This window comes from Entelurus aequoreus, linkage group LG14, assembly GCF_033978785.1.
Source record: "Entelurus aequoreus isolate RoL-2023_Sb linkage group LG14, RoL_Eaeq_v1.1, whole genome shotgun sequence".
NCBI lineage: Eukaryota > Metazoa > Chordata > Actinopteri > Syngnathiformes > Syngnathidae > Entelurus > Entelurus aequoreus.
In genome coordinates, this window is record NC_084744.1 from 63,570,007 (window position 1) to 63,582,513 (window position 12,507).

At 41.3% G+C, this 12,507-nt stretch overlaps 1 protein-coding gene across 2 annotated transcripts in view; it reads left to right on the forward strand.

Annotated features, from left to right (window-relative positions):
- The first annotated feature begins 2,491 nt into the window (after positions 1-2,491).
- Positions 2,492-12,507, forward strand: part of slc6a9 (solute carrier family 6 member 9) — a 209,713-nt gene continuing 199,697 nt past the window's right edge. The window contains exons 1-3 of one of the 2 annotated variants that reach the window (XM_062070422.1): positions 2,603-2,633; positions 6,903-7,005; positions 7,672-7,903. In XM_062070422.1, the coding sequence (XP_061926406.1) occupies positions 7,874-7,903 (30 nt within the window). In that variant the 5' untranslated portion in view covers positions 2,603-2,633; positions 6,903-7,005; positions 7,672-7,873. Of the gene's footprint in view, positions 2,634-6,902; positions 7,006-7,671; positions 7,904-12,507 lie in introns of both variants that reach the window. The other variant, XM_062070421.1, reaches the window with a different exon arrangement.

Genomic DNA, 12,507 nt, shown 5'->3' on the forward strand with positions numbered 1-12,507 from the left:
GTTCTAAAACTTAGTGAAATATCAGACGTTTCAGATTGTAGGCGTTTTTTGATTGTTTTTTACCCTTTGCGTTCACTGTGTTTGTTGCATTTTTGTTGATTGTAAAATATTACGATGGAGAGGGGGGGTGACGTTCATATATTGTCAATATTCAGTGTTTTATCCTTCATAGTTAATATTGTAAATCCCACATTCTTTATTTTCATGTAAAATATTACGATGGAGAGGGGGGGTTACGTTCATACGTTGTCAATATTCGGTGTTTTATCCTTCATAGTTAATATTGTAAAATATTGTAATAATAATAATAATAATATTGTAAAATATTACGATGGAGGGGGGGGGTGACGTTCATACGTTGTCAATATTCAGTGTTTTATCCTTCATAGTTAATATTGTAAAATATTGTAATAATAATAATAATAATATTGTAAAATATTACGATGGAGGGGGGGGGTGACGTTCATACGTTGTCAATATTCAGTGTTTTATCCTTCATAGTTAATATTGTAAAATATTGTAATAATAATAATAATAATATTGTAAAATATTACGATGGAGGGGGGGGGGGTGACGTTCATACGTTGTCAATATTCAGTGTTTTATCCTTCATAGTTAATATTGTAAAATATTGTAATAATAATAATAATATTGTAAAATATTACGATGGAGAGGGGGGGTGACGTTCATACGTTGTCAATATTCAGTGTTTTATCCTTCATAGTTAATATTGTAAAATATTGTAATAATAATAATAATATTGTAAAATATTACGATGGAGAGGGGGGGTGACGTTCATACGTTGTCAATATTCAGTGTTTTACCGTTCATAGTTAATATTGTAAAATATTGTAATAATAATAATAATAATATTGTAAAATATTACGATGGAGAGGGGGGGGGGGGTGACGTTCATACGTTGTCAATATTCAGTGTTTTACCGTTCATAGTTAATATTGTAAAATATTGTAATAATAATAATAATAATATTGTAAAATATTACGATGGAGAGGGGGGGGGTGACGTTCATACGTTGTCAATATTCAGTGTTTTATCCTTTATAGTTAATATTGTAAATCCCACATTCTTTATTTTAAATGTACATTCTGGGTGTCTCATTCAGTAAAAATAATTTAAAAAATTTCAGGCATTATTGTGAGGTTTTGTGGCAAAATAATAGCCCAAGCCTGGACAGTCAGAGGTTCAAATACAACAAGTGCTCCACAAACTTCCATAGCTAAAATTCCTAATCACCTACATCAGGGGTGTCCAAAGTGCGGCCCGGGGGCCATTTGTGGCCCGCAGCTAATTGTTTACCGGCCCGCCACACATTCTGCAAAAATTGCAAAATTGATAGTATTGCAAAAATTAAAAAAAAACATTTAAAAAATTGGAATGAGGTGAAATCTAACGAGAAAAAGTTGCAATGTTGAAACACGCAGGCATGCAGGCTGTTTTTTTCTTTCTTTTGTTTTTCTTTCTTTTTCTTTTTTTTGCTATAGCTCCCAAAAAAAAGTACAAAAAATCTTTGTTATTATGAATTATTGACCTATTCAAGGCTCCAATTACTTCAAAAATGTCACTTTAAAATGTTTTATGTGTAAAAAAAATATTGCATATATTGTGTGGTTGCCATAAAAACATCAAAAATGTATTTGACAAACAAACAAAATAATAGTTCAAACGTAAAATGGACAGATATATCTGAAGTTGATCTCGTAACTTAAGTGTTGAAAGTTAAAAAAAAAAACAATATAAATGTATCACTTTATGAGTGGGGCACCTTTTGGATCCCAAATATATTTAGTGGGATTTTATTAATATTTTCACTGATTTCTCAAAAATAATAAAGAATTCAAATCAATGGTGTCCTGCATTATTGATCTTTTAGAGTACTAAATACTGCATATTTCCAGTTTTGCTATAAAAAAACAAAGTTGTCTTTGACAGAAAAGGCTTTTTTTAAAAACTTTTTATCAACTTGAAGTTGATATAGAGATTTACTGTAAGCGTTAAATTTAAAAAAATAATAATAATTTGACTTATTTTTAACGTTTTAATGACTGAGACCCTTTATGGTCCCCGGAGCCATAAAGGTTAAACAAAAAAAACAAACCATATATTTTGTTATTGTTTGAAAATAAAAAATATCAAAATGCTTCAATTTTTCCGTTTGCGGCCCTCAGTGGAAAAAGTTTGGACACCCCTGACCTACATGAATGAAATAAATAAAAAGTTGACCCGGGTTGCACAACCACCACGTGCCAGGACCACCTCCCTAAACCCGGGTTCAGCAACCGTTTCCCCCCCATTCAGCATTGCCTCGGATCGTGGGGCCCAAAAAAAAAAAAAAAAACGTCAAAAAGCTAACGCGTTACTCTGTTGATTCTCTTCATTAGCGCTAACAACACATGCCTGAGGGGGGACTTTAGCATAATCTCTTAGCGCCACTCCTCCCGGGACCGTCCAATGGGCTGGCCCCCGCTGCTTTGTGTACCTACGCCTGAGTGGACTTCAATGATTGGATGGAGTCGTTGGACTCTTGACTTGCTCGGAGATGTCAGCGCACGCCCGCCAGTTGCTGATGCTGAAGTGCTGACTGCCATCTTCCCACTTCAACTATTACAACTCCGGTAAGACTTACTTTCTTTACTTGGTTATTATAGTTTGTTTTTTAACGATTTAGTCCCTGATAGTGCTGGCCTATGTGAACATGGGGCCTACAACTATATGCAGTGGTGTTAGGAACTATTTATATATACAGTCCAGGGGCCGTACTTATCAAGCTTCTTAGAGTGCCATTTTACACTTAAGTCCTGAGAATTTGCGAAATTTAGTCCTACTCTCAAACTTAAGAATAAAAGCTTTTTATCAACGTTCTTAAGTCTAAGAATCACTCCTACTCTCCACCATATTTAAGAGACCTTCAGAGGTGTCTTAAGTGGTTAGGAGTTGCCAGCAGGGGATGGCACTGAGGCGAGAGAGACGTGCGCCAACATTCAGGGAGCGGAACGATGTCCTGGATTTGTTTGATGACGAGCAGCTGATCAAACGGTATCGTTTAGACCAGGGGTCACCAACGCGGTGCCCGCGGGCACCAGGTAGCCCGCTGGCCTGTTCTAAAAATAGCTCAAATAGCAGCACTTACCAGTGAGCTGCCTCTATTTTTTAAATTGTATTTATTTACTAGCAAGCTGGTCTCGCTTTGCCCAACATTTTAATTCTAAGAGAGACAAAACTCAAATAGAATTTGAAAATCCAAGAAAATATTTTAAAAGACTTGGTCTTCACTTGTTTAAATAATTTCATTAATTTTTTTACTTTGCTTCTTATAACTTTCAGAAAGACAATTTTAGGGAAAAAAATACAACCTTAAAAATGATTTTAGGATTTTTAAACACATATACCTTTTTACCTTTTAAATTTCTTCCTCTTCTTTCCTGACAATTTAAATCAATGTTCAAGTAAATTTATTTTTTTTATTGTAAAGAATAATAAATACATTTTAATGTAATTCTTCATTTTAGCTTCTGTTTTTTCGACGAAGAATATTTGTGAAATATTTCTTCAAATTTATTATGATTAAAATTCAAAAAAAATATTGTGGCAAATCTACAAAATCTGTAGAATCAAACTTAAATCTTATTTCAAAGTCTTATGAATTTCTTTTAAAATTTTTGTCCTGGAAAATCTAGAAGAAATAATGATTTGTCTTTGTTAGAAATATAGCTTGGTCCAATTTGTTATATATTCTAACAAAGTGCAGATTGGATTTTAACCTATTTAAAACATGTCATCAAAATTCTAAAATTAATCTTAATCAGGAAAAATTACTAATGATGTTCCATAAATTATTTTTTTTATTTTTTTCAAAAACATTCGAATTAGCTAGTTTTTGTCTTCTTTTTTTCGGTTGAATTTTGAATTTTAAAGAGTCGAAATTGAAGATAAACTATGTTTCAAAATTTAATTGTCATTTTTTTCGTGTTTTCTCCTCTTTTTAACCGTTCAATTAAGTGTAAATATCATTAATTATTAATAATAACATAGAGTTAAAGGTAAATTGAGCAAATTGGCTATTTCTGGCAATTTATTTAAGTGTGTATCAAACTGGTAGCCCTTCGCATTAATCACTACCCAAGAAGTAGCTCTTGGTTCAAAAAGGTTGGTGACCCCTGCTTTAGACAGAGCGGGTATTATTTTTGTCACAGATTTAATACTTTTCGATTCCATGTTGATTTCTGCATGTGTCTGCAGTGGGCTAGTATATATAGAGCCACCCGCACCAGTTTCAAATGAGTTGCCTAATTAATGAATTGGAAAGAAAATGTTATGAGAGTAGCGTATGTGTGTGGCCGTGAGGTGAGTGACGTCAGTGAGTGTGTGGGCGAGAGAAGAGAGGGAGCGGTAGCGTGAGTGTCGGCGGGGACTAGTTTGTTTTGTATTATTTTGTGGTTTATTGTCAAAATATACACTCCCATTGTCCACTTAAATATTTCCAAGATATTTATTTATTCTTAGACAACGGATTCCCTTCCGTGATTGGTCATTTCTATGGACACAGAAATGACGTCACCTAAAATTGCGTTTACGGCACATAGTAATGTCGTAATTCAGCTCTGAGTGTGACACTTAAGATTCAGTCCTACACTTCGCTGAAAGTGTGAGTAAGACGCTTGATAACTAACTTTTAAGTGCAGCTTTCAGCCAAGAATTTATTTACTCTTAAGTCAACTCTTAGCAGACTTCTTAGGAGTCATTCTAAGAAGCTTGATAAGTACGGCCCCTGGTCAAAAGTGGACATACACTTTGGGTCCCCATATTGTCGGAACAGGAGTCTGGTTCACGTTGCTAGTAGTTGCTCCGACATGTTCGTGTGGAGCCTTTCTCAGCTGCATTCGGGCGGAAGGCGGGCTACACCCTGGACAAGTCGCCACCTCATCACAGAGCCGACACAGATAGACAGACAACATTCACACACTAGGGACCATTTAGTGTTGCCAATCAACCTATCCCCAGGTGCATGTCTTTGGAGGTGGGAGGGGCCTATCCCCAGGTGCATGTCTTTGGAGGTGGGAGGGGCCTATCCCCAGGTGCATGTCTTTGGAGGTGGGAGGAAGCCGGAGTACCCGGAGCAATCACGGTGGAGAACATGCAAACTCCACATAGAAAGATCCCGAGCCCGGGATTGAACTCAGGACTACTCAGGACCTTCGCATTGTGAGGCACATGCACTAACCCCTGTGCCACCACCATGCTTGACGGTAGGCCTGGTGTTCCTGGGATTAAAGGCCTCACCTTTTCTCCTCCAAACATATTGCTGGGTATTGTGGTGCATGGGGGGAACATATTCACCATTAATTAGTTGCTTATTAACATGTAAATTAGTAACATATTGGCTCTTAATTAGTCAGTATTAAGTACTTATTAAGGGTTAGGGTTGGAATTAGGGTTAGGGCTGAGGTTGGGGTAAGAATTAGGGTCTAAACCGAACCTTAGTTGCTTATTAACATGCAAATTAGTAACATATTGGCTCTTAAATTAGTCATTATTAAGTACTTATTAAGGGTTGGGGTTGGGTTTGGGGCTAGGATAAGGGTTAGAGTCTAACCCTAATCCTAGTTGCTTATTAACATGCAAATTTGTAACATATTGGCTCTTAATTAGTGATTATTAAGTACTTATTAAGGGTTAGGGTTGGGGTTAGGGTTAGGGTTGAGGTTGGGGTAAGAATTAGGGTCTAACCCTAACCCTAGTTGCTTATTAACATGCAAATTAGTAACATATTGGCTCTTAATTAGTCATTATTAAGTTAGGGTTAGGGTTGAGGTTAGGGTAAGAATTAGGGTCTAACCCTAACCCTAGTTGCTTATTAACATGCAAATTAGTAACATATTGGCTCTTAATTAGTCATTATTAAGTACTTATTAAGGGTTAGGGTTGAGGTTGGGGTAAGAATTAGGGTCTACCCCTAACCCTAGTTGCTTATTAACATGCAAATTAGCAACATATTGGCTCTTAATTAGTCATTATTAAGTACTTATTAAGGGATAGGGTTGGGTTTGGGGTTAGGATAAGGGTTAGAGTCTAACCCTAATCCTAGTTGTTTATTAACATGCAAATTAGTAACATATTGGCTCTTAAGGAGTCATTATTAAGTATTTATTAAGGGTTTGGGTTGGGGTTAGGGTTAGGGTTGAGGTTGGGGTAAGAATTAGGGTCTAACCCTAACCCTAGATGCTTATTAACATGAAAATTAGTAACATATTAGCTCTTAATTAGTCATTATTAAGTACTTATTAAGGGATACGGTTGGGGTTAGGGTAAGGGTTGAGGTTGGGGTAAGAATAAGGGTCTAACCCTAACCCTAGTTGCTTATTAATATGAAAATTAGTAACATATTAGCTCTTAATTAGTCATTATTAAGTACTTATTAAGGGTTAGGGTTGGGGTTAGGGTAATAGTTGAGGTTGGGGTAAGAATTAGGGTTTAACCCTAACCCTAGTTGCTTATTAACATGCAAATTAGTAACATATTGGTTCTTAATTAGTCATATTTAAGTACTTATTAAGGGTTATGGTTGGGTTTGGGGTTAGGATAAGGGTTAGAGTCTAACCCTAATCCTAGTTTCTTATTAACATGCAAATTAGTAACATTTTGGCTCTTAATTAGTCATTATTAAGTACTTATTAAGGGTGAGGGTTTGGTTTGGGGTTAGGATAAGGGTTAGAGTTTAACCCTAATCCTGGTTGCTTATTAACATGCAAATTAGTAACATATCGGCTCTTAATTAGTCATTATTAAGTACTTATTAAGGGTTGGGGTTGGAGTTGGGGTCAGGGCTAGAGTTGAGGTTGGGGTTAGGGTTAGGGTCTAACCATTTTTGTTTCATCCGACCACAGAACGTTCCTCCAGAAGGTCTTATCTTTGTCCATGTGATGTCAGATGAAACAAAAACGGAGCTGTTTGGCCACAATACCCAGCAATATGTTTGGAGGAGAAAAGGTGAGGCCTTTAATCCCAGGAACACCATACCTACCGTCAAGCATGGTGGTGGTAGTATTATGCTCTGGGCCTGTTTTGGGCTTCACAGAGAGTAAATGGGACAATGAAAAAAGGAGGATTAGCTCCAAATTCTTCAGGACAAGTTAAAATCATCAGCCCGGAGGTTGGGTCTTGGGCGCAGTTGGGTGTTCCAACAGGACAATGACCCCCAAACACACCTCAAAAGTGGTAAAGGAATGGCTAAATCAGGCTTAAGAATGAAGGTTTCTGTGACCAACAAGTATGTGCAATCAATGATTGGCAACTCCAGACAATAGTTTTCCGGTATATTTATAAAGTGGTGCTCATTTGGTAGTTTGGCTTATAAACAGCAGTTAGTTGAACCACACCCCCACCGACCCCCCACCCCTACAGTTAATCCCTCAGCACAAAAGAGCACTTTGTCACTGCAGCCGCTTTGCTACAAAATGCTAACCACAAGATTCCTAATTTTTCGCAGTTTTGTAGTCGCCACACTTTTTTTTTATTGTTGCCCCGTTGAGTTCCTCCGGGCACAAGGTCACCAAAGTGACCAAAAGAGGGCAAAGTGTTGAGAAAGACCCCCACCACCCGCACCCCCCGGTCTCACCCTCTCCCTTCTCTGCTGGTCACATGCTCTTTTCACAGCATAGAAGTGTTCCTGGATTAGGGCGGACTTGCCACAAAGCGCCCACGCCACTCCAGCTGCTCTACCAAACAACACTTGAAGGAGGGGTGTGACGTGACGGGGGGCCAACACACCCGGGCCAGAGCAACTCCTCGGAGGCCAGGGACCGGTCCATCGGAGAGAGGCGGCACCAGTCAGGCGGGGGATCTTTGGTCCGCAAGGATGGAGGAGAAGCAGATTGCCGGCGTCCTGGTGAGTTGACTGACCGTGTTCGTACACTTTTTGGTGATGCACAGAGGTGGTACCTGTTTCTCTTGCATCACACCCAAACTGTTTTTTGGCTGCTGATCCGGTTGAGAGGTAAACGTGTGAGTGACAGGCCTGAGGCTTGATGTAGACCAGGGGTGCCCATTACGCCGATCGCAAGCTACCGGTCGATGGGGGAGGGTGTGTCAGTCGATGGTGGAGGGTGTGTCAGTCGATGGCAGAGGGTGTGTCAGTCGATGGTGTAGGGTGTGTCAGTCGATGGTGGAGGGTGTGTCAGTCGATGGCGGAGGATGCGTCAGTCAATGGCGCAGGGTGTGTCAGTCGATGACGGAGGATGTGTCAGTCGATGGTGGAGGGCGTATCAGTCGATGGTGGAGGGCGTATCAGTCGATGGTGTAGAGTGTGTCAGTGGATCGTGTAGGGTGTGTCAGTGGATCGTGTAGGGTGTGTCAGTGGATCGTGGAGGGTGTGTCAGTCGATGGCGAAGGATGTGTCAGTCGATGGCGGAGGGTGTGTCAGTCGATGACGGAGGATGTGTCAGTCGATGACGGAGGATGTGTCAGTCGATGGTGGAGGGTGTGTCAGTCGATGAAGGAGGGTGTGTCAGTCGATGGTGGAGGGTGTGTCAGTCGATGGTGGAGGGTGTGTCAGTCGATGGTGGAGAGTGTGTCAGTCGATGGTGGAGAGTGTGTCAGTCGAGGGTGGAAGGTGTGTCAGTCGATCATGGAGGGTGTGTCAGTCGATCTTGGAGGGTGTGTCCGTCGATGGTGGAGGATGTGTCAGTCGATGGCGGAGGGTGTGTCACTCGATGGTGGAGGGTGTGTCAGTCGATGGTGGAGGGTGTGTCAGTCGATGGTGGAGGGTGTTTCAGTCGATGGCAGAAGGTGTGTCAGTCGATGGCGGAGGATGTTTCAGTTGATGGCGGAGGGTGTGTCAGTCGATGGCGGAGGATGTTTCAGTCGATGGCGGAGGATGTGTCAGTCGATGGCGGAGGGTGTGTCAGTCGATGGTGGAGGATGTGTCAGTCGATGGCGGAGGGTGTGTCACTCGATGGTGGAGGGTGTGTCAGTCGATGGTGGAGGGTGTGTCAGTCGATGGTGGAGGGTGTGTCAGTCGATGGCGGAAGGTGTGTCAGTCGATGGCGGAGGATGTTTCAGTTGATGGCGGAGGGTGTGTCAGTCGATGGCGGAGGATGTGTCAGTCGATGGCGGAGGGTGTGTCAGTCGATGGCGGAGGGTGTGTCAGTCGATGGCGGAGGGTGTGTCAGTCGATGGCGGAGGATGTTTCAGTCGATGGCGGAGGATGTGTCAGTCGATGGCGGAGGATGTGTCAGTCGATGGCGGAGGGTGTGTCAGTCGATGGCGGAGGGTGTGTCAGTCGATGGCGGAGGGTGTGTCAGTCGATGGCGGAGGGTGTGTCAGTCGATGGTAGAGGGTGTGTCAGTCGATGGTAGAGGGTGTGTTTGGTGATGGCAGAGGGTGTGTCAGTCGATCGCGGAGAGTATCTGGCCTGCAGAAGGAGTGTGAGATAGAGGTTTTGGGTCATTGGCAGTCGGGTCAGAACTCTTTCCCGCCACCTGTGCCACAAATCCGGTCGTGAAATCCCCTCGCTCCTAAATATTCCAAAATCAACTTTATTATAAGAAAAGTGAAAAGTTCGGGAACAACAGCAACTCAGCCACCGGGTGGTAGGCCACGTAAACTGACTGAGAGGTCAGCATAGTGCAAAGACTTTCTGCACAGTCAGTTGCTACAGAGCTCCAAACTTTACGATTAGCCCACGTACAGTACGCAGAGAGCTTCACGGAATGGGTTTCCATGGCCGTGCGGCTGCATCTAAGCCATACATAACCAAGTCCAACGCAAAGCGTCGGATGCGGTGGTGTAAAAATCACGTCGAGTTGGAGCGGGGCCCCCTTCCTCTTCCGACATGACCGTGCACCAGTGCACAAAGCAAGGTCCATAAAGACATGGACGACAGAGTCTGGGTGTGGATGAACTTGACTGGCCTGCACAGAGTCCTGACCTGAACCCGATAGAATTAGAACGGAGACTGAGAGCCAGGCCTTCTCGTGTGTGATCTCACCAATGTGCTTTTGGAAGAATGGTGGAAAATTCCTATAAATACACTCCGCAACCTTGTGGACAGCCTTTCCCTGAAGAGTTGAAGCTGTAATAGCTGCAAAAGGTCATATTGAGCCCTATGGGTTAGGAATGGGATGGCACTTCAAGTTCATATGTGAGTCAAGGCAGGTGGCCAAATACTTTTGTCAATATAGTGTATATACTTAGTGTACATTTTCAAAGGATAAAAATGACACTTTTAGAGCGGCACGACGAGATTTCCTTTGCAATCTGGGAACACTTCCAAAATCGAACATTAGAACGGAGACTGAGAGCCAGGCCTTCTCGTGTGTGACCTCACCAATGCTCTTTTGGAAGAATTTCCACGAATTAGCCGCATTAGCATAAGAAAAATGTAGTGGCTTATAGTCTGGACTTGACGGTAAAACAATTCCTACCTTCTAAAGCGTCCCATGTGTGATGTCTGTAGGAGTATTTTCATGCATATTTGTACGTGTTATGGTAATGTAGTAAAGCTAGCGCCGTTATCATTAGCTAATATGCTAACACTTCCGTGTTATCATTATTAACTTACAACGGCGTTCTTTTTGTGCCGTTTCGTTTTCGTAAATTTACCGTGGAGTTATGGAGTCCCTTCAGCTGACTGAAGACCTAGCGGGTCCATGACCACGACTTCTGTTTTGTTTGATCGGCCGTTTTACTGCCTTGTTACAAACACCGTTTGAAAACAATTAAGGTATGTAATTTAACATTTACTAAATCCTTCGGCTAATATATGTAAAAATATGCATTTCTTCCCAAATTTGGTGGGTGTGGCTTGAACACCGGTGTGTTTTATAGCCCGGAAAATAGGGTACACAACCACGAGTGAGTGCTTAGGTATGGCAAATTGACAAATACCATTTTTGATTAAGCATTATAATTGCCATAGAAACGTGTGATGTCTGTAGGAGTGTTTTCATGCATATTTGTACGTGCTATCATAAGCCAGCGCCGTTAGCATGAGCTAATATGCTAACACGTCTGTGTTAGCATTATTAACTTAGAACGGTGTTCTTTTTGTACCGTTTCATTTTCGGCAATTTACCATGGAGTTATTGAGTCCCTTCAGCTAGCGGGTCCATGGCCGTGACTTCTGTTTTGTTTGATCGGCCGTTTTACTGCCCTGTCACGGACACCGTTTGGAAACAATTCGGGTATGTAAGTAAACATTTACTAAATCCTTCGACTAATATATGTAAAAATATGTATTTCTTCCCAAATTTGGTGGGTGCAGCTTGAACACCGGTGTGTTTTATAGCCCGGAAAATAGAGTACACAACCACGAGTGAGTGCTTAGGTATGGCAAATTGACAAATACCATTTTTGATTAAGCATTATAATTGCCATAGAAACGTGTGATGTCTGTAGGAGTGTTTTCATGCATATTTGTACGTGCTATCATAAGCTAGCGCCGTTAGCATGAGCTAATATGCTAACACGTCTGTGTTAGCATTATTAACTTAGAACGGCGTTCTTTTTGTACCGTTTCATTTTCGGCAATTTACCATGGAGTTATTGAGTCCCTTCAGCTAGAGGGTCCATGGCCATGACTTCTGTTTTGTTTGATCGGCCGTTTTACTGCCCTGTCACGGACACCGTTTGGAAACAATTCGGGTATGTAAGTAAACATTTACTAAATCCTTCGGCTAATATATGTAAAAATATGTATTTCTTCTCAAATTTGGTGGGTGCGGCTCGAACACTGGTGCGTTCTATAGCCCGGAAAATAGGGTACACAACCACGAGTGAGTGCTTAGGTATGGCAAATTGACAAATACCATTTTTGATTAAGCATTATAATTGCCACAGAAACGTGTGATGTCTGTAGGAGTGTTTTCATGCATATTTGTACGTGCTATCATAAGCTAGTGCCGTTAGCATGAGCTAATATGCTAAAACGTCTGTGTTAGCATTATTAACTTAGAACGGTGTTCTTTTTGTACCGTTTCATTTTCGGCAATTTACCATGGAGTTATTGAGTCCCTTCAGCTAGCGGGTCCATGGCCATGACTTCTGTTTTGTTTGATCGGCCGTTTTACTGCCCTGTCACGGACACTGTTTGGAAACAATTCGGGTATGTAAGTAAACATTTACTAAATCCTTCGGCTAATATATGTAAAAATATGTATTTCTTCTCAAATTTGGTGGGTGTGGCTTGAACACTGGTGCGTTCTATAGCCCGGAAAATAGGGTACACAACCACGAGTGAGTGCTTAGGTATGGCAAATTGACACATACCATTTTTGATTAAGCATTATAATTGCCATAGAAACGTGTGATGTCTGTAGGAGTGTTTTCATGCATATTTGTACGTGCTATCATAAGCTAGCGCCGTTAGCATGAGCTAATATGCTAACACGTCTGTGTTAGCATTATTAACTTAGAACGGCGTTCTTTTTGTACCGTTTCATTTTCGGCAATTTACCATGGAGTTATTGAGTCCCTTCAGCTAGCGGGTCCATG